This window comes from Aphelocoma coerulescens, chromosome 2 (genome assembly GCF_041296385.1).
Source record: "Aphelocoma coerulescens isolate FSJ_1873_10779 chromosome 2, UR_Acoe_1.0, whole genome shotgun sequence".
In the NCBI taxonomy this organism is placed as follows: domain Eukaryota; kingdom Metazoa; phylum Chordata; class Aves; order Passeriformes; family Corvidae; genus Aphelocoma; species Aphelocoma coerulescens.
The window spans coordinates 30772965-30795251 of NC_091015.1; the positions used below are offsets into that span (position 1 = coordinate 30772965).

At 38.5% G+C, this 22287-nt stretch overlaps 1 protein-coding gene across 2 annotated transcripts in view; it reads right to left on the reverse strand.

Annotated features, from left to right (window-relative positions):
- Positions 1-21879, reverse strand: part of LOC138106397 (alkylglycerol monooxygenase-like) — a 197195-nt gene extending 175316 nt beyond the window's left edge. For both annotated transcript variants that reach the window (XM_069006947.1, XM_069006946.1), the window contains exons 1-3: positions 21697-21879; positions 14949-15079; positions 1465-1616 (exon numbers count right to left, since the gene is read on the reverse strand). In XM_069006947.1, coding sequence (XP_068863048.1) covers positions 1465-1616; positions 14949-15079; positions 21697-21825 — 412 coding nt within the window. In that variant the 5' untranslated portion in view covers positions 21826-21879. The remainder of the gene's footprint in view (positions 1-1464; positions 1617-14948; positions 15080-21696) is intronic.
- Between the last annotated feature and the right edge of the window lie 408 nt (positions 21880-22287).

The following is a 22287-nucleotide window of genomic DNA, read 5'->3' on the forward strand; positions in this document are numbered from 1 at the left end:
AGTTCCCTGCAAAGTAGCACAGATCTAACAGCAAACAGTATTTCTGTTACCTGAAGAAGAGTAAATTAACATTTATAGAACAGCTCAGCACTGACCTTCTTAAAAGAAGAGCAGCATTTTCTTACAGTTTCTTCAGCTCCATTACATATAGAATTGGTTTGTATTTTAATTCTAAAACACCTATTGAGATTAATTTCAAAGTATTCCATCAAAAACATAGAAAAACAGAGAAGAATAAAGTTGCTGCAGGAACAAAAAATATATCCATTGCTTTATAGAGAGTGCAGAGATGACCCCGTTCCCTTCTCTGCCAGTGGGAATTTTATCCCTGACTCCAGAGAAAGCACAGCCAAGCTAGTGATTTTCTAACACTTGAAGGCAATTATTTTTATTTTAAGACACAGGAATAGCCTCCTGCTCTGGTCCAGTTCTCAGCCTGAGGCTGTAGCCCTGCCAGCACTGTTAATGTCATTGTTTGTGGAGCGTATTCCCAGTCTCCGTACACCCACGCAGGGCTCCCAGCTCCCAGCCGTGATGTCCCCCTCGACACATTGTTCCAGCTCCCCCTGCTTCCTCGCCTCCCGCCCCGCCCCCCCACCATTGTTGTCCCCTTACACCCACCCTGCATTGTTCTCACACCCGCCTGCCATCCCCACCTGGGAGGGACCCTTCCTCTCTCCCACTCCTCGCAGCAGCTCAGGCTCCTTTCTTACCTACTTCCATATATTCCACTGACCTACTGGCAGCAGAGCATTTTCCCTTTCTGAAAGCACATTACATAAAGTATCATTACTACATCCCACAGCTTCTGCAAGCTGTGGGCGCTCGGTTTTGAGAAGCCCAGTCCAAAGTCTCTTAAAGAACAAGAGGATACTTATTTCATTGCTACAGACTTTAGGTCAGGCCCAGAACTAGGATTGATAGATAAGTGTTATTGCATTTTCAGACAGGGTTTAAAAGGCTAGAGCTGATATTTGTTGTCACTAGACAACAGAAATATGTTAAGAGACAGACATATATGTACCGAAATTACTGACATGATTTATACAGGCTCCATTATTTTGGCCACCCTGCTTTTTACTGCTCTGTATTTTGTACATCCACCAGATTTTTTTTTTAAATAGGTATCTCTGCTGTATTTTTTCATACAGGCATATAGGAATACTGAATCCAAATTTTTATGTACTATTTTTTCCTTACTTTTTTAAAAATGATATTTCATTTTCTCTGTTGAACTGCTTTCAAAATTATACTCATTCCTTTCAGAAAATCATGTTTACTGTGTAGAGTATAATGCATAAACTGTTTTCCGTGCATAAAGTTTATCTTTGCTAACCCTTGGGAAGAAGAGCAGCTATATATGCTTAGAGTAGATTAAGTACAGAAACCAAAATAAATACCTCACTTTATTAATAGATAACTAATGTATTTTGTATTTTCAAACATGAAAAACTTAAGTCTTACCATGGCTTATGCGATGAAAGCAGTAGTATGCAAAGTCCACTCCCAAAAGTGTCAAATACCATGTCCATGGTGAGTCCCAGGGCAGTTCCAAGAGTCTGTAGTTATTCCATATGTATATGTAACTAATTAACTCAATACTTCTGAATAAAACACTGAAACAGAGATTCAGAAATTTTTATCAGTAATTCTGTCAGTTTTAATTTCAGAACCTTTTATATATTTATAATTTACCAGCTGGGAATCTTTTTAGAACACATAAAACCAGTCTCCAAGTTCTTAAACCTCTGTCAAGTAATACCACTACTGCCTTCAGAGGAACCTTTGCTTAGTGTCTACAAGGTTTCTAAAACCAACTCACACCCACTCACCATGGTACTAAGCATGCTCAAAGGCTGAAGCACTCCTGTGCTCTGCAGGTGTTATGGTGTTGCTGTTTTCCCAAATCTGGAAGAAACCCATACTTGCCAACTAGTAAGTCAGAAGTGATTGAAGTGTAGCAGCAATTATGCCAGAATACTAATGTATGACATTAAAATACCTTGACTGCTTCCATTATAAGAAAGAACATGAAAGGGGACAGGGCTTCTGGGAGCAGGGAAATGTTTGACCTGCTCAGCATATTGTTTCACTCTAAAAGAGGATAAATGCAGCAGGAGGAGACAAAGGCCAGTGTCTTTGAAAAGAAGGGGAAAGGCAATCGATAGAGATAAATGGCAGGATTTCCAGAAAGGGACAGAAAAAATAATGAACTTGCAAAGGCATGGAAAGCCACCAGACAGCAGCTCTTACTGCTGCTGAGTTCCTGGACTACCGGGACAGAGTAGCTATCCCTGACCTAACACAGGCTCAGCACTGAGACCAGGAGAAGAAGAAAGTAGCCCTGGAATGGACAGGCCAAACCTAGTATAACTCTCAACAGCTGCTCAGATTGATACAAATTTGGGTTGCCAAGGTCACACCCTCCCCTCAATACCCTACCACCTCATTTCACCAACTGGGGCCCTGAGCCATATCCAAACAAATAGCTTTGATTTTGCTGGGTGAGTTTTTGGATGAATCGGGAAGCATTAAACCCAGGTATGAATAGTGAGAGGCTGTAGGCACGGAGTGGCCCAGGTGACAATTGGCTTAGGTAGCTGTGAAATGGTGCTGCAGCTGCAGATGGATATATATTTAAACTGGCATTTTTGCAGAAGAAACTAGTCCACAGCAGGATTTATAGTAGATTCCTTACAACTCCTCCAGCTACTCTCCTTTGTTGTGTGTTGAAAATGTAGTGATGAACTGAAATGCATCAGCCTCTGAAAAGCGGTAAACAGAAAAAAAAAAGTAATGAAAAGATACTCATTATAAAAAAGTCATAAATATCCTTTTTTTTTATGTATCAGTGGATGAAATTCACCTCAGTTTAGAGCCTAAAAGTAAGAAAAAAGATAATCACACACACACAAAAAATGTAGTTCTCAGACGTTATGCTGCTGCTATTTTTTGGGGGGGAGGTGAAAGAATTATCAGCAACCCCTTGGTACAAAGTTGTGCAAGACTTTAAAAACCTCTAAAACATATTCATAGTTGAAGAAAAGCTCTGGGATATAAATTCAGGGAGCTTCCAGAGAACATTGCTGATAGCACACCTGCAGACACTACTTGAAAAGAAGTGGTAAGACACTGAATATATGTGTCACAGCCATGCAAAATCTCAGCCGAAGGACAGAACAACATCTCTCACGTCAGTCTCATCTGGTTCTTCACCTTACATTGAAATCAGTTGAAAGATTCTCTGTGCACCTCTGTCCACATCTGCTCATTCTTGTCTCAGTACCAGTTCTTAGAGGTACTTCTTTCAACACCCTTCCTTTTTTGCCTTTTTTTTTTTTCAGATAGATTATTTTTGATATAGTTTACAGCATGGCCACAAAAATGCTAGAATCTACAAAACTAAAAAAGGATTTTAGTTCCCCTTTAAAGACTTTTTTCACGCATCTGGAAAACATCCCAGAAAACAGTCTGGCCATGGCCTGTCCTTTTGGGCAGCTGCACTGAAACAGAAGGGAAGCTCAGCAAACATGGCTGTTTCAGCTTGCAAGCCATCCCCCATGCTATAGCTGAACTTTGTGGTCACCTCTGTCTTTTTGCAAAGACATCCATTCAGAGCTTTTATACTCCTGGCATTAGCACCACTTCCCATAAGTGTTTTGAATAAAGCTAGAAGAAAACACCTTGAACTTCTAGTTCACTAGAAGTGGTGCTAGTTTCGCTATTAATGAAGAAAAATTCATCTGAAAATCCCAAGCTCCCACTAAGAGCCTGCAAGCTGGCTAGTATCACATCCACCATTTTATCCTGAGAGCTGAAGCACCACAAGTAGTTGTTGCTCAGGAAGAAAAGAACTAATACTTTTTCCACAGCCAGGTACACATCTTACCTACAACTCATTTCCAGCTTTACTATAATCATACCAGTTTTTCTCTCAAATAAAACCAAGACACAACAAACCCCATGAAATTTCATTTCATTTCAGCAGCTCGACCATGAAGAATTTCTCTTGACTAGCAAGGACAGGTGTATCTACCACTTCAAAAACAACTTGGCTATGCCCAGAAGGTGGACCATGCACACCTGGAACATGTTTAATTTTCATAAGAGCTGTGTTCTATAAATATTTTTAAAGAAGAGTAAATGTGTCTAAGCAGATTTTTGCAATTCATCTCATGAGGAATCTGTAAAGTTCAGTATAACTTCTCAATCCATTTCACAACAGGTCAGAAGGGAGCTGATATTATTCAAACACAAAGAAATGGGCATTTCTTAACATCTTTTCAATGACCAGGAAATTTAAAACACCTCTTGCAACACAGAGTATCAGTTATTATTAGGTACTGTTTTCTTACTTTATTCATCTGCTTTTATTAACATATAATGCCTTTGCAGTACATCCAAAGATATGTGACCTGGAATATTTCCTCCATTTTTGATCAGCTTTCAGTATTTCACCCTAGAGTCCTTTTTTTTTTTCACAGGCTGAGGCCAAGGTGTAAACCTTGAGCTAACCCTACAACACATTTTTTATATATGCAATTTGCTGTACATTCTTTCCTTCATGCTTGAATCACAACTCTACAGCACATAACGTTAGCTGATTACTGTAATTAATTTAGAGTAATCCATCATATTACTAGGCAGTACTGGAGAAAGAAGAGTTGCTTAACTAAGTATTTTTTTTTTAATTTACAGTGTGATATGGAAGACCAGAGCTTGCACTAAATTACAATTCTGAAAGTTCACTTGGAGTTTCAAAGGTTTATATTCCCCCTCTTTTGCCCCTCAAGTTCCTTTTTCACTTCTTGAAAATACTAAGAGAACGTAAAAAAAACTTCTTCCTCATTTAAATGTGATAACTATAAATGCAACAGAAGTGAATAGGTAAGACTTTTATCATCTAGTCCAATCCTCTGCATAAAGAGTAATAAATCCTAAAACAGACTGTATAGAAAACCTTATTATATATAATCCATAGATTTATCTTCTTGGATTTTGAACACTGCTGCTGAAAATTTCCTTACTATGTGCAAAGCACACTTAGGCAACTATTATGACCTTGAGAGTTCTTGTCTCCTTGTTTCTAAAGGTCATATGTACTTTAATTAATGGCAATAATATTTGTTTTTAATAAACCATTTCCCCCTTCACCTTCCACTGGGTCAGATTATCACTTCCTCTAATTAAAAAAGTCCAAGAAGGAAATTCTGGGAGATGAACTCTCCATGTGGAAATGAAGATCTACTTATTCTAGATCCCTATGGGATAATGAAGGAGGGAAAAGGTGGAAGAAATTCACTTGGAAGAAAAAGCAGCTGCCCGTTTCAAAGAATACAAGGTCCTGTTTTGCTTCCTCCAGTCATAGAGCCTGAAACCACACCTTTAGGAAACTTCTTCCATGGTGCCCAGGACAGTCACCAAAAATGAAAAGGGTCAGAGACAGGAGCTGTTGTCTCTTTTCCAAGCATGGAGGAAGATCTGTATACCAAAACTGAATACTCCAAAGAAACTGCCTCAGCTCTCACCACCACTACAGTCACCACCTCACATCACACTGGGAATTGACCTGGTGCCCCTGAGCTAAAATCACAACCCTACAGCTGGACCTACAAAAGCCCTGCTCTCAAGGGCAGTAACAGACTTGCATCCTTGGAGGTCAAGCACAGAGGGAAACATGTTAAGACACCCTGGTCACAAGGTTATATTATCATTAAAAATAGTGAGATATTACTAATACAGTTTCCCTGGGTTAAATAAATTCTGTTTTCCTAGCCTGATTCACACTATATGAATGTAAAGTTTCAAAATGCTGAACAAAGGCAGTTTCTCAATAATTTGAAATTATTCAGACCATTTATGTAACAGCAGGATACATGAATAATTAAATGCTATGTAATGTTTTATTTCAGAATGGAAAGCATAAGGATTTCCATTTCCAAGGATACTCATAGAGCTTTCCTTTCCAAATGAAAAACTGGCTCCAGTCACAATTGAAATAAACATTTTGATAACATGATTTCAGTAAAGAGAAGAAGGCGGGAAGGAGGTAGAGGAGTCTTGAGAAAAGATCCATTTATAAAACAAAGCAAATCTGCTGCAACTGAAATCCCCTTTTATTTCCTGTACAGGTGCCAGGTCTTGAACAGACACCCAATTTATTACCTTGTCAGCTGACTTATTAGGGTTGACACAAATCGAGCTGAAATATGCCTGACACACTGCAGTCAAGGCTTTTTTCACGCTTTAGCACAAAGCCAAACTTTCCACAAGGTAGAGGGAAAGGGAGAGGGAGCTGTGGGAGTTCTATTCCCTGTTTTCTATCATCAAGATGAATATGATCTCCTCTCCCATTCTTAATATGCAAAACCAGTCATGAAATAACCCAAGGCTAAAAAATAATTCACCAAAATGATACAGCTGGGAAATTATTATCAGGCTCTGCAAAGCCCTTGATTACAGGAAATAGCACCTACATTTTGAGAAAACGTTCCCACCAGACACAAAAGCTGAATCAAAGCCTCTCCTCTTCCTCAGTATGGCTTTCTTCTCCAGCATTTTAGTTTAAACAATACAAACCTCCAGTTTTCTTCAAGGAGATAAGAAAATACCGAATTCAAAATGGAGGTGACTCAGATATCCCTACTAGTTATATCGTACACAGTATTGCACAATATTTTACCTGACAGAACTGCCCTTTTATTCACCAAACCTATTCCTGTTGCACTTCACTTTTTATCCTCTAATTTATGACACTAATATTAATTTACAGTAGTGGGTGGAATAAAATGTGAAACAACAGGTGTTGGAAGAAAAATAGCAACAGTGTTACACTTTTTTATTATTAAGTTCTATTCCTGCTGCAGAATTCAAGTCACTTATCTTTGCTCATTTCTACATACATAATCAATTAAAAATTCAACACAAATATTTTCATGAGAAGTTCCACTGCCTTTAGTGATATAATCCACAATAGTAACTAATTATGCCCTAAGTTTATGCAAGATCTTCAGATACTTTTAATTACCTGGTATCTTTAAAAGACTAAAAAGCCTAGTTTAAAACCTTCCGTATGACTGAGCTTCTGGCATTGTAGCTTAATCTTCTTCTTTTATGAGAACAGAAGTTATATTTCTTTATACCTACTTATACCTGCCCAGCACACTGGGCAGTAAATTCTAGTCCAGTATCTTCAGGATACACAAGACTGGAAAATTCTACAATGTCATCTTCTACAAGGCAACAGTCCTGATTTTTTAGCATTTGTACAAATATCACCATGTGAGTTTAATACAAATGCTTGATTAGGACCTTTTTCCAGTTGAGGGTCTGACTTTGATCTGTCCTACTTGGTTGTTCCACTGAAATGAGCAAATTTGCACTGTGGTATAAGTTACATTGGGAAGAAGCCTATAATATTCTCAAAGGTCACATATAAACAAGTAATGAGAAAAGGGTATTCTATTCAACTCAGATTGTTCTAGATAGACTCAGAAAAACCAAAGGAACTAGTAACAGTTACTATGGTCTATAAAAATACAGGGAAATAGCCTCAGTGAAGCATCATAGCACATGAAATGATGAAATAAGGAAAAATATTTACATGAGACTTTATATTGAACTCCTTTGGCCATACTTCTGAATGTTTTAAAAGACAACTTGTTTTTATCCATGATACACAGTGGTGAAAGTCTATTCTTTTGAGATCTGTAACACTGGTTTACAGAATCATTAAGAGACATTTTCTCCAATTTTCATAACTTCTAAGTGTTGACCCAAGAAACTAGATTGGCCAGCTCTAAAAATGCTACCCCTGTGCTCCATCTAGTGGAGTACTGATTTCAGATTAATTCATTGTTTAGCAGAGATGTCCTTCAGTCAGAAGTGTACCCTATACAGAAGCAGTTTCTTAGAGTTTTCTTTTTTAAATGTGTGAGAAATGACACAATTTAGCTTAAAGCAAAATACAAAAACATGGAACAAAAAAATCTGCACAACATTTAATGGATTTGAGAAATTGGTATATTTTGTGAGCTATAGAGACTACTGAAATTAACACCATATTTTCAATAAGGGTAAATTCAGTTCACGGTATGTACTTTCACAGAAGAGCACAAGTATATTTGAAAATCTACCCTGACAGCTTCTCTTTGCTTCTAAAGATATGGCAGGTGCAAAGCTGGGCTCTGGCAGTAAGAATGGGCAATCACCAAGTCACTTACTGGCCCCACTGTACAGAAAGAGACAGTGATACAATACTAAAGATGTAGAAAAATATGCATTCTGTGTAAGAGGTTACAATCTAAAAGATTAATTGGATCCCTAAGAGGTTTTTGTGAAATACAGCAATCTGTAGAACATTATGGTAGATAGAGACTACCCGTTGTTTCAGTCAATTAGTTTGAGAATATCCAAACTCTCCTAAATCCTTCCTTGTAATGCAAGGTAGCCTATATGCCATTTCATTAGAAACTCCAGAGATTCAAATTCTGGCTCAGATCTTTCCTTAGTCATCACTAGAAGTAGCACTGTCCAGAGCTGCTCACTGGTATTCCTGTGTTCTGCCAGCAGCTATGCCCATGTGTGCTCCCCAGCCTGCTTCAAACAAATGGAAACAGAGTACCAAAATTCTATGCTTCAAACTTCTGAAGATAATGCTGCTGATATGCCTGGGAGGGGCTCAGATGCTAGAAGGGGATTAGGGAGGTAGTGATGAGCACCAGAGAGCAGGCAGGAAGCACTAGCATTTTTACTGGGCACAGCTGGATTTGGACTTCCTGGAGGAGATAGGATGATTTACACTAAATTTATAAAACTGTGTTAAAGTGATACAGTAAGAACATAGGATAATTAATCCACACAGGAGTAACTAATTTACTAACTTAGTCCCAACTGGTTCATGAATAAAAACCAGATTAAAAATAAAAAAAACAAAAAAAAAACCCAAACAGCAACAAAAAAAAAACCAAAAAAACCAAACCAAAAAACCAAACCAAAACAAAAAAAAAAACAACCCACACAAACAACAAACTAATCAGATTAAACAAAAACTGAAAAACTGTTCAGGTGAGACAATTACTGCCATGAGTTTAACTGATCTGATTTTGAAAATCCCCTTCCAAGAGTGAGGCTTGCCTGCTGAAAATCCTATCAGATCCTGCTGCACAGCACTACCCCATCATTGAAATTGTTTATCTTACTCTGACTGCTTTACCTATGGAATATTAGCGAGTAATTTCAAAACCTGTTCTTCTGACAGAGCTGTGAGGGCTGTGACCTTTGGCAAAATGTGGGAACAATCAACACTGTATATGGGAGAGTGAAGCCAGGAGGGTGCTCTTGTGAAATACATGACTACCTAGTGCTACTTGGAGAGTGGAAGGAATGGGGAGGTGAGTAGATTCTGACTCTTCAGGCCTGTTACTTATTAAAAATTCTATTTTTCGGACACATCTATTGACAGTGCCTTAAATTTCCATAACTAGCTGCTGCAGGCACGATCGTGACTGCAGGTACAGTAGAGACGGAACCTACAAGCTGACAGCTCTTGGCTGCCCCATTTCCACTCCCAAACAATTTTCTTGTCTCTCTGCCTAAAGCAAATACCTTTTTGCTCACAGAGTGAACAGAAATAACTCCACTTGGGATCAGATGAGCACCTGAACCAACATAAGAGAAAGGGAGGACTTAGTGAGCACAAGAAAGACAGAAGTGCAGTGGCCAGAAGTTCAGCTGGTTTAAGGGCATGGCATAGCACAGCAGCTCCACTTCCCATTTAACCAGGTTAAGTGATTACCCTTCCAGTTTGGCCCCATCTGCTCATCACTGCCCTGAGTGTGGTGGTTACCAGCCCTCAGACCTGCCACCATAATTGCGTGCATAGCTGCTCCCTGACCTGGCTCTGTCAAAATGAATGCAGCTGAGCTTAAACACCTCTTTTATAGTTCTTGGGGGGCTTTTGTTTCTGCTTCTAGTGAGACCACTTTGTCAGGACCAGGTTAGGGAGCAATTAAATGTGCAGTTATGTTGGCAGATCTGAGGGGGCAGCTGGACCAGAAGCAACACATGACCATGCTCTAAACAAACATCTGTCCAAAGTCTTAGTCAAACAGATGTGGAGAAAAAATGTACCTAATAAGTCTCAAAGTGAAAATATAATTTATAAGAAACTGCATGTATAAAATTTTCTTCTGATAAATGCAATCGGTAATTTATGGGATTATAATTTTCTATAGTCACACACAAAGTATCTAGTAGATACTCCAGGAACCAGAACATACTTCAAATGGTTAAATCCATGAAGGCAGTTTTTTTCTGTTCTGTCAGGACACTCCTGGCTCCATAGGGTTGTGAATAACTTGCACCAACTCGAATCGAGTGTATTCTAATCAGCCCTGCATTTTGTTAACTCTTAAAAATTGGAAACCTTTGGTTTCAGATTGCAATTTTATATGTTATAAAGCAGATAACTCAGTAATGCTACAAAAGCATTGTAGCAAGAGTGTTTCTTGTCATGTAACCCTGGCTGCTTTTTTCCAATCCCATTTCTTGTTCTAGCACAAGATTTTGCACAGACATAGTAAGAAATGATGCAGGTTAATGTGATGGGGAGGTGCCAGACCTGCTTCCCAAGCCACTTTACCACAGGGCAACACAAATCCTTATGCTGGCCAAAGAGGGGTGAAGGTACAGAGGGAGGAACGAGCAACTAGATAGAAGTATCACTCAATCAAAGGTGCTTCATTTGGGAGCACTGCTGGTCTAAAATGTACACGAAACTGCCTCTTCAAACCTACTCCTGAAAAAAGATTGTTTAAAATCCAAATTATGTACAAAACTGAATACACTGGTCTACAGCAGAAACAGGATTTGTACCCCTTCGATTTAATTATTGTTGATGTGTAGATATCTTAAGATACTTAATAACATGAACTAATCCAAAAGCATTTACTCATTCCATTCTCATGTTCAACAATTCAGAGAACTCTAACTTCCTCCAATTCAAAAATCAAAGTAAATAATGTATACAGACTGTGATATTCTCATTAGAAATGGAGAAATTCATTGCAGACTTGACTGACCAAACTGTGTCAGACATTATATACATACACATTCATACACTGTACAACTGTGTTGCAGAGCAGAACACTAAAAATTGGCAATTGAGCATGACCATAAAGAACAAATACTTTCCCAACTAGTTTGAAAATGTATCTACCTCAGTTATCCCCCAAACACTTTTTGATTTGATTTATGTTCTGCTGCTTTAAAAGAAGAAATGGGTCAATATGAAATAATGCACATACTTGTATAATGGATATTCATACCCAAAATAAACTTTCCCTTGGGAGAATATTTTTAAGGCAGCATTTAAAGTCTCTTGGCAATGGTTAGCTAGAAAAATCATTTATTTATTTATTTATTTATTTAAAATAAAAGTTCTCAGAAAATTTTTACCAACATTTAGGATGCTGAGAGTAAACTTAGTAATACAAGTTTCTCCCTTTCTCCCAAATTCATTTTCATTGCATACAACATTTAGTATCCAATGCATACAGAGGAATGCATAGTATGCATTAATGCAGAGAAAATTATATTTAAGAAATGTATGGGGTACTTTACAAGAGATGAAATGCATGCACAAACCATTCAACTTACTACATACTGTTGAGTCTAACAAGCCTGAAAACAAAAACATTGCCCTGTCTGATTAGACTTTTCCTCTTGTACCTACATTTTTAACATTTGGCATACAAGCATCAACAATTTATGATTTCCACTTTCTCAACTGAAAGTTGAAGTATAAAACACTAGAAAAATACTTTTTGCCCTCAGGACATGCAATAGTTCTCTTATACAGACTATGAAATGGAAAAAATACTTAGAGGCTGAATATGATTAGTGACTCCTAATTTTTTCATTAAATGTAAAGACCTCTTTGCAATGACACACTTGAAGCTTCATTTTAACTAATAGACTGAAGCCACCATTTTAGACCCAACCACAGATTTTTTTAAGGAAGTGGCAAACCATTGCTGCTAGTTGAGAAAATGAAAATTAGTCCCTGGGAGAGGATACAATCAATGGCGTGTTAATCTAACCTTCAGCTGTTAATGATTTGCACTACTATTTCCCCTGATGCTGTGGGTTCTGCTGAAATATTGTTTTAGCAGTTTCTGTCAACTTTCCCTACCTTTTTTTCTGCCTGAAAGGGAAAGACTGAAGTGGAAGTCTTAGCAACAGATTTTTGCCTGTGCTATTTTTTTCCTCTTTTTTGTCTGACCCAGTTCTTTCACACCATGGAAGCACAAGACAGAAGGGTAAAGTGTTCTGGTTTTTTCAGTTCAAGTCTTTTTAGCCAGTCTGTTATACACAACTCCTCTTACTTCTGAAAGATGTATTACAGTAAGCAGTCACCATTAGAATTGTGACATTAACATGAGATTAAATAATTTAGGAAGTCTGTATTTTGCCTGCTTCTTTCACATTCAGCCAAAAAGCTAACAGTTTTACAGGACTCTTTTTTGGAAAGAACTGCTGAGGAGGGTCTGGTATTTCCAGTCATGAGAGCTGCACAAGCAACATGGAAGAGACTTCTTGTGCTGGTGTAGCAGTAAATAGGTGTACCAATCTTGCAAGTTTGCCTGACCCTGCAAACTTTGAGTCCTTAAGGATCATTCGGTTCACTCTATTGAAACAATCTTGCAAAAGAAAACTGCACAGCCCACAAGCCAAATTCTGCAGCAGAGGACTGAGTGCCAAAATAATAAAAGTACTCAGCACCTTGCAAAGCTGCATTCCACACACACAACACTAGTTTTCTTAGCAAGCATTTCTTCCAGGAATGAGTGCATCTGAAGTGCTTCAGTATTCTTAAAATAAAGCCAAAAGAACTTGTAAAATCATTCAAACGTATTTTACATGTATCACAGGCCCATTGTTTAACTTAATCAGTTCTGAATATTTCAGACGAATAAAGGTAAATATTTAACATGGTAAGCCTGTCAAGTTTAGAAAATTTGGGTTAAGTTGAAGAAGCAACATTTGATCTAATTCCATATTAGCTTCCTGCTAACTACAGTAACCTGTTATCAGGGCTGTGTGTTGCTGCACACAAATCTAATGTGTTGATAAATATTTAGTTAATTCACAAAACATATTGAAAAGTTGAATGTTGCTCCTTCAAGATCACGCTCATAAGTCATTAAAAATGGTTTGAAAATAGGTAGTACACTGCTAAAAATACAGCTGCAAAAATAACTTCATGAAAATCTCAAATAACTTAGACATCACTTTGTTTGAAGCCATAACTTTATGGTTGAGTATTTCTCGTGTTGAAAGCTCATGCATCTTATTTTCACATATTTGAAGAGTTTTGGAGCGTGTCCTTAAAAGGTTTCATCTAGGATATTTACTACTGATAATGAACATAATCCATCAGGAATTGTCTTTGTACCTAATGGACCTTGTCAAAGATTGCATCGATTAGAAAGCTTAAAAAAATCAACTAAATGTCAAATGATCAATAGATTACAAAGTGGGTGATTTACACATTTCACAAAATGAATTTTACTAGCCAGAAAGGCTAATTTTTTGTTGTTGTTACTATGCTCTTTTAATATATTTGATCGAGAATCTGGATTGAAAGAAAATATTTCTAGTAAAATTTGCAGTGACATAAACCAGGGATCTCTAAGTAACGAAGACAACTTTTCATGAATTCAGGCTACTTCAGGAGGACCAAATGTACAATCCATGTATTTCTATGTGGCCAGATATAAGAACATATTGCCTATGAATGAGGAATGTAAGCCGCAGAATCCAAAAAAGTATTCAGGGATGAAGGACGGCTCAAAGGATCTGGGATATATAAAGGGAGGAACAACAAGTAGAAATAGAGAACAAATGACTTCATTATTTGGCACTCATGTAGTAATTTCTGAAATATGGAGTGCACTTGAGACATCAGCACTAAGAAGGCTGAAAAACTGCAGAGGATTCAGAAAAAGAACTGTGGGAATAACTGAAAGACTTGCAAATATACCATATAGTCAAACTCAAATAATAAACTTTTCTTCCTATAATGAATACAATTTGATGGTCATCTGCAAATTCATACATGGGGAATAAAAATATAATCCCATTTGAAAAGAAAAAATGCAATAAAATCTATCATCTGGAAGCTCATATCATGCAAAGGCATATCTAAAACATTCTATTACTCACAAGTAAATAAAGCTTCTGGAAAACACTTAGAGCAATTTATAAAAAGAATTTGCTGGATTTCTTGTCACTGGAATTCACAGTTAATCCACAGTGGCTATTTCTTTAAAATACAACTCTGCTCTCCAAACTAATTCAGGTAAATCTTATGGCCTTTACATTGGAGACTGAATAATATGATCATGCTTGCAACAATTCTCTTGGGAATTAAAATCCATTGACGTCAAACATAAGATTGTGACTGTGTTCAAAGAACTTTGCATCACATGCATATTCGCAATTATATTGATCTGGTTATATGCACACAGTTTTATTTTTAAAGGCTAACAAAAATAATAGACTTGGTTTGTTGGTTTTATTATCTTCTTTCTGTATTTTAATGAAAGAAAACTCAGATTCTAAAATCTAGTCTAACATAAGATATAGTCAAGTCAGGTGAAGTCCCAGAAATAGCAAAAGGTGACAAGCAAGATCCAATACAGACGAATATAACTGATGATAAATTGATAATGTGGAGCAGAATAATATCCTGTAAGAATCACATTTAGCCTTACAGATTAGAAAGATTTTATACACTTTGTTAAAATTAAATTTCATAAAGAAAGGTCCAGATGCCTTGTTTAATCATTTTGGATTAGCAATAGCAACTTCAATATATAATTCTCTTTTCTTCCTTCTTAGTAATTAAAACCCAAACAATCTCAATATTGTACACATATACTTACTCTGGCAGTCGGGACAGGATACCTAAGGAAAGAGAAGTTATGCCATCATTGATCCGACCCGGCAGCTTACGCTTCTGAATCCAGCTGACAGCAAACTCCAGCCCAATAAAAGTAATGAAGAATGGAATACTCTAAAAATAGTTTGCAAAAAAAAGAAAATCACAACACAAATAAAATTAGATAGACCTTTCCTAACAGCATTTTATGCAGTGAAATGCTTCTCAGATTGGCTGGCACCTTAGTAGCTACTCCTGTGAAAAAGCTCCACATGAACCTTACAAATCACAACAACCAAGGCTACAATTTAACCCACAACACCAGCATAAATCCATTGCAATAACATCCTCCCACAATGTCTTCTTTTGTATATTCTGCACATAAACTCAAATGTTATCAGAACAAAACACAAAAGTCTTTCCAAACTTATATTTCTCATTTTTAATAAATCAGTGAGAGCAGCAATATTTGTGGACTCCTCCAACCACATGGCAGAACAGAATCTGGTTTTGATTTAATATTGTATGGAGTTTTTTAGTGTTTTCAGCCACTGAAATTGGCATCTAACATTATTATCTGAAAGATACAGTAAAGTGAGTTTCTTTCTACTTGGCATTTCTGTTGCCATGCTTTTCACTGCAGACAACAACAGCACTTCTGTACGAGTTTTCATCAGTGAACCCAGTAACTATGCAGCCCATTCCAATTTGGGCCATATACACCATGTTCTCTTTCCAGGCCAAGTAGCAATGATACAATGTTCCCCTTTTTCTTTTGGATTGTATTGACTGCAAAATAATTTTCAGCCTTTTTGCAGAAAAGTATAATGGTGAACAAGACAAACATTCTCACTCACAACACTGCTTCAGTCGAGGATTCAATGTCCATCTTGTATCCCAGAAAACTGGCAAGCTGAAAATGCCCAGGAACAGCACCCATTAGTGAAAGGTGTGGTTGGAACTGGAGGTAGGACTGGTAACATTTTCGGGACAAGATCATTTTTCATCAGCAAAGACTGTCAGACCTGTTCTCAAATTTTTATCATCTCAGGCAACAAAAAAAGGCTTGAGGAACAGTAATTGGTAGAGCATTTTTTTTTTTTACTGACACTGCAGTCCTAACAGTCCTTGCACTTCAAGTGTGGAAGGAATCAGACAATGGCAGCATTTTAGCCATCACCACCAAAATCTAGAAGGCCTGTCGCAAGGAAAATGGGAAGGAGTTATCAGATCTCTGTGCATGGAAATGTTCCTTCAACTTCCTCACTTGCTCTGTAGACAACTTTTTGGTGACCTTTGAGACATTTAGACAACTGCTTTTTGGTTATATTAAGGCATAAAATCCCCACCATGTTTTGCAGGGCAAGAGAAATGCAAGACCAATTCTGCTCCATTCCGGGAGCCACCACACTGCCATCCTTGCCCTGTTAGTTTTCTGCTGCTTCTGCTCCCTTCAGATAACCTGCACACATGTACAGCTTCACTGCCTGAAACCCTCCAAACTACACTGCTGCAGAAGGGAGGCTGCTCCTGCCCATATAACATTTTAATAGAAGCATGTTGTCTCTGCAAATGCCGTTGCATTTTGGAGGGTGCTCATTTTTGTTGCCAAGTGAGATATGATCTGGGAATTCCTACTAGGCTGGGACACTAAAGAGACTAAGATGGATATAGACCAGATTGCTCCGCTGAAGAAGAATTGGATGATTCAAACCATGCAAACAGCAAGAGATTTATAGTGTCTAGAAAATGTGAAAGTTCATAAACTTCAGCAGCAGAGGGTTAGGTTACAATAACAGATGAACAGAGATTAATATCAACATGAGACTTTTTAATTTAGGTGCCTAGCTTGCTCTGTAACAGCACTTTAGGCATCTAAAAGCCTGTTGGTGATGTGTACCAACTGATGATATAAAGATTCTAAAGCAAAGGAAGACCTATGCATAAAGCCTAAAGAGCACCCAAGAAAACCAATGTGGTAAATATTTCAATTTGAAATAAATAATAAATAATATAATAATAAAATATATTCTAAAAGAAAATAATAAAAGAATAATAAAACCCTACAACCTTCCATTTGAAATCAATGAAACATTCTAGAAAAATATAAATACCCCTTGTTTTGCTCTCTATAGCCATTTTATTTCTAAGTAGACAAGACTTTTAATGTACTTTTCCCAATTGATATACCAAGAAAACACATTCCTGACTTAGTAAACAAAGGTTGATGAGCACAGCTGTACACTCCAGCAGAGAAAAAAGAGGTTTAATAAGAAAAACTACAAAACATTTAATGACAACATTAGGAGGCAGTTCTAGCACAGGCTACAAGCAGTTTTAAGGTCTGGAACAGCAGAATATGCACAGCAAATTGAATGGGCTCAGAACAGAGAAAGTGAGGTGCTTTCTTAATGAAATAAAAACAGTTAATAGGAAATGTACGATGTCTGTATTCCATGTGGTGATTCATTTTACCTAGCAACCTTGGAAACAGTTGAAATACTTGACTTTATACTAATGTACACTATTATAACTTCTCTCTTATTGACTTCATTAAATATTTTCCTACCACTGTGAAGCTGTGAAAGAGCCAAGCATTTGACACCACTTTTTGACTCAGAAATGGGGAGTGTTATAGCAAGGAGGATAAAGAAACATTCAAACATCCTTAACCTCTTGCTCATCAAGGAGATTGTAAAAGGAAGGATTTATGGCATACCCCTTACTATCTAAGAAATTTCTACATCTCTCTCACACACCTACATTAAGCTTGGTCCAAAGCAGATCAATGGGATCAACTACATCAAGAACAGTATGTATTATTTATGTGACCATGACAGCTATTGTCACGGGGAATGAAAAGGCATTCCCTGTCCCGAACAGCCTACAGTGTAAGGATGAGATGTAATGCAACACCAGGAGAATGCAAATAATTCAGGAAAAAAGGAGACAGTAAGAGAAAATAGTCTCACTAGCCAAACCACTATTTTTTTCCCTGTTTTTTTTTTTAATTTGTGTTTTTTGTTGTTGTTGTTTTTGGGGTTTTGTTATGTTTTGGTTTGTTTGGTTGGTTTGGTTTTGTTGTTTTTCTTGTTGTGGGGGGTTTTGGGGGTTTTTTTTGCTTAAGTTAAAAGAACAATGAAGACATTTAAGGAACCCATTGAGGATGGCTATCTCTACAACTGTTTTCAAGGGTTGTCTCTACAAACAAAATAACACAAAGTTAAGAAATAGCCACTGTTAGCATCACAGGTTAGAGACAGGCCAGATCCTTTTGGTATCTTCTGGTCCATAAATGTTTTATTCTCTCTCTGTTTCCAGTTTTTTTCTCTTCATGTATCAGCAGAAATACTCAATGGAGATTTGCATTAGCTTGTGGTTTACTTGAATAACTGATCCATAACTTGAAAGCCTTGCTCTGAGTACTGTGTAAGAGGGTTCCATTATAAGTAACCAACTCTACAGAATGCAAAGGACCATTTAAAATCAGTTTATGCTCTATACTTTTGCAAAGAATAATATTCTAGTTGAAACTCAGCATATATTCATAGTTTTATTGCAATTCTTGAAAGTTTCTGTTTTCTTAAAGTCCCAGATCCTTATAACATAAGAATCTCAACTTTCAAGTAAAACTAAATATGAAGGTTCTGTGCCTCACTATTTAGAAACAAACCCTAAAATGTGAATTGAGTTTAAATGTGAACTTATTCTTTAGGCTCTTGAGGGAGTAAATAGAAAAGAAAAACACTGATTATTAAATTTAAAGCTTTCATTTTGGGGTTCTCAGCAGAAGGACTCTCTCTTCTGAAGTCTGACTCACTGAAGTCTTTACCGAGCACAAGTGATAATTTCAGACCATAGCAAGGAACAAAGTGAATTTATGGTTTATGAAAACTATGTTTGGCAAACAAAAACAATCATTCCATCTGCCCATCTGCAGATTGTGAGAGAATTAAAAAAAAACAGAACAAAAAACACCAAACAACCAACAGAACATGCAGAGCCTAATCTTACACCCATAGGAAAGAGGATGCTCTTAAAAGGAATGGCCAAGCATCAGTACAGATTTTAAAAGTCAAGATGTTCTGTCCTGGAGAAAGAAAATGGACATACTTCCAAGAAATAAAGGAAAAATCAAGGCGTTTGAATTCTACATGACAAAAACTCTTACAAAACTGAATTCTACAATTATTATCCAAGATTCAGACCCCTTTCCCCAGAATTTTGGAGATTTGAAGGATGACTTTTCCCTAGGCACTGCTGCAGAACTTTGCTACTTGTCACTGGTAGCAGCTGATCAGCTCATGTTTTAAACAGGACTTGGGGCTTTGCATACAGCTCTGCCAACATACAGAGCAACAGGGCAGGGGCCATGGCTTCTGAAAATGGAAGCAATATAACCAGGGACAGAAAGCACACTGCACAAGTTAAGCTAACTATTCTGTTCTCAAAACCAGAGCTGCTTCATCCACTGCTGTCATTTCCTACCCATATGTAACAGCACAGGTGACTCTAGCTCAAAGGTGCCACTCTTGTGAAGTGCATATATTTTGTAAACCAACCAGATCAATTTCACAGATCGCTAAACCATGAATATTTATTTGAGTGAATTTGGAGGTTCTGCCACCTGTCTAATGTTGGAAGGTGCATATCCCCACAGACGTAGCCATGTCATCTACTGTCCTAGAAATACTTTCATCCATCTGATACCCAATAGATCACAGATCCAAGATGCAAATTCCACTACAGTGTCTCAGGGAAAAAAAATAAAAAATCCCACACTATTTAGGAAACCCTAATGTAATCAGTTTATACACACACACATCATCATTATTGTCTTTTAGAGTGACTTACTTGAGCTGAGGCCTTCATTTGTTACCAGCTCTACACTAGAATTTTTTGGCTTGAATTGATCTCAGACATCCACTTCTGTATCTGTACCAACTAAAGGGGTTACCACTCCAAGACCTCCTTGAAAGGCTCATGAGGTCACTATTAAATCTGTTGCTGATGAATCCAATGGATATACTGCTCTGGTAATTGTTCCCTAAACAGCCAAGAATAGCAGCTGGAGAGGGACTGTAGATAGCTGCCATCTGCCCATAAATATGGCCAAAAGAGGATGGATGAACTCTGCCTAAGGTCAGACCAAAGCCAAAGAGTTAGAACAGTTATCCCACTAAAGCACTTCTATATGCCCACCTAGACAAGCATCAAAAGATCTGTTCTAGCAACAAATACACTGTCAGGAGGGAAATCTAGTACAGCTAACCTAAGACAGGAATTTAAGGAAAGTATAACTGTAGTGGGAAACCTGTTTTTAGTGGGGTTTTTTTTTGTGAGAAATATTCCTTTACAAACTTATCACAACAGTGCTCTACAGCAGCAGATGTCTGCAGGCACTTTCATAATTCGAAGTATTAAGAATCCTTTCACAGACTTATATCTGTATGCCTAGTTTAAAAAAAAAATCCAGGTTTGGGTAATGTCTGAGCACATGGCAGAAGAAAGCCCAAAGATGTTAAGGAATGCTACGGACAAGAAAGTGAATGATATTCAGTTGGAAACGTGGGAACAGCAAAAGGGACTGAGATAGTAGGCAGACCTGGAGGAGGGGATCAGCTGGCTAGGCAAAACCATCGAGCTTCCTTTATCTTCCTTGATCATGACGCTATAGCTTAGTTGCAAAACACCTCTGAGGACAGCAGTCCATTGACCAGACACTGCACACACAGGCTGGGCTTGCAGCAGCTTTCTGCTTACCTTATGCAAAAGGGCAACCTCTGCTGATAACATCCCTCAGTGAGGGACTGCTGCATACTACAATTCCCAGAAAGCTGCTGACGGTGCTGCACTGCTCTGCACAGCCCATGACACCCCCACTGCAGCCTGAAAGCAGCTGCTGCGCAGCAGTCCAAGGTACACCTGGCAGCGCAGCTTGTCAGAACTACCAAGACCCACTTAAAAAGTGCAGCTCTTTAGTGAAGCTGGACTGAATTTACTTTGACAAGAGCAAAATAGCATTTATCTGCTGTCTCTGTGAACAGCTGACATCGACCTGTGTTCAGAAGGAGCTGACAATCAAGATATGTGCAATAGGTAGGACAGAAGGGAGCAAAGGTATCTTCTTCGAAGTGAATTAACTGGCAGGGTGGGAGGGGAGGGAAAGCTATGCTGCTGCCTGCTGACAAGGGAGTTCTCACCCTTGACCTCTGTACTCTTGCCTTGGATATTTAGGACAGAGCACCATCCCAGCATAAATATTTGTTCTAAATTCTCTTAAACAATCTTTATTTTTTAATTAGAAACCTTTTATTTTTCTGTCTTTGACTGAGCTTGACTTAAGGGCACAAGAGAGACCTGACTTTTTGCTTGCTTCAAGAAACATAATAGCCAAACACAGTATCATATTTTCTGCTTTCCTCAGTTCAGTTTGCTGTCACTGTTCATCTTGTCAGTGCTGCTGAATATAATATTAGCACCAGACCTCAGATATTTGGGGTGCTTCTCTGAAAACTTCAGCTCTTGGTACCAGGAGAAATCACCATTTAAATACATGATAATAGAGGGCACGGTTAAACTGGCAGCTTACAAAGGCAGAAAGCCCAGAAGAGAAAGAGGATTTAATCTTAATTTAGGTGCCCTTTCGCGGATGGTTTCTCTGAGGCGCCTGTGGCTTTTGAAAACAGGCACAGGTGGGCGGAGGAGAGGGCGAGGGATGCAGCCAGGGTGGGAAAGGAGGGGACCCTCACCTTATCCACGTAGTTAGGTACCTCCTCCACCGTGCGGAAGGAGCTCTCTCCGGGCAGCAGCGCGTAGAAGAGGGCGCGGAGCTGCTGGCCCAGCGCGGTGTCCCGCGGGCTGCCCGCCTCAGCGCCCATGGCCCGGCCGCGCTGCGACCGCTCCGCTCCGGCCGGGACGGCGCAACCCGGCCGCCCCGCCCCGCCCCGCCGCGGCCTCGCCTCGTTACCCCATGGGCCCGAGGCCTTCAGGGCTTCCGTGGGGAAAGCTTGCCATCTCTGGTTTCCCTGCTTCTTGCCGTTTCGGACGTTTGCTTGGGTTTGAGGGCCCTTTTTTCGTATGTGTCATCACTGCCTGGCCCACTTCTGGAAGCTGCGAGAAAGCTCTCGCGCACCCCAGCTCGCTTCTCACCCTCAAAAATCTCAGAACCTCAAAAATCAGCAGCGCTCAAGCTATCATTTCTCAGTTTTAGAAGATTTCCACACAGAAATAAAAATTACTGCTCAGGTTTGGACTTCCATAAAAATAAAATGTTATGCGTTTTGAGAAACAAGCCAAGGTGTGCTCGTTGACTCCTCTGCTCAGCTGTATGGATCAGTCCA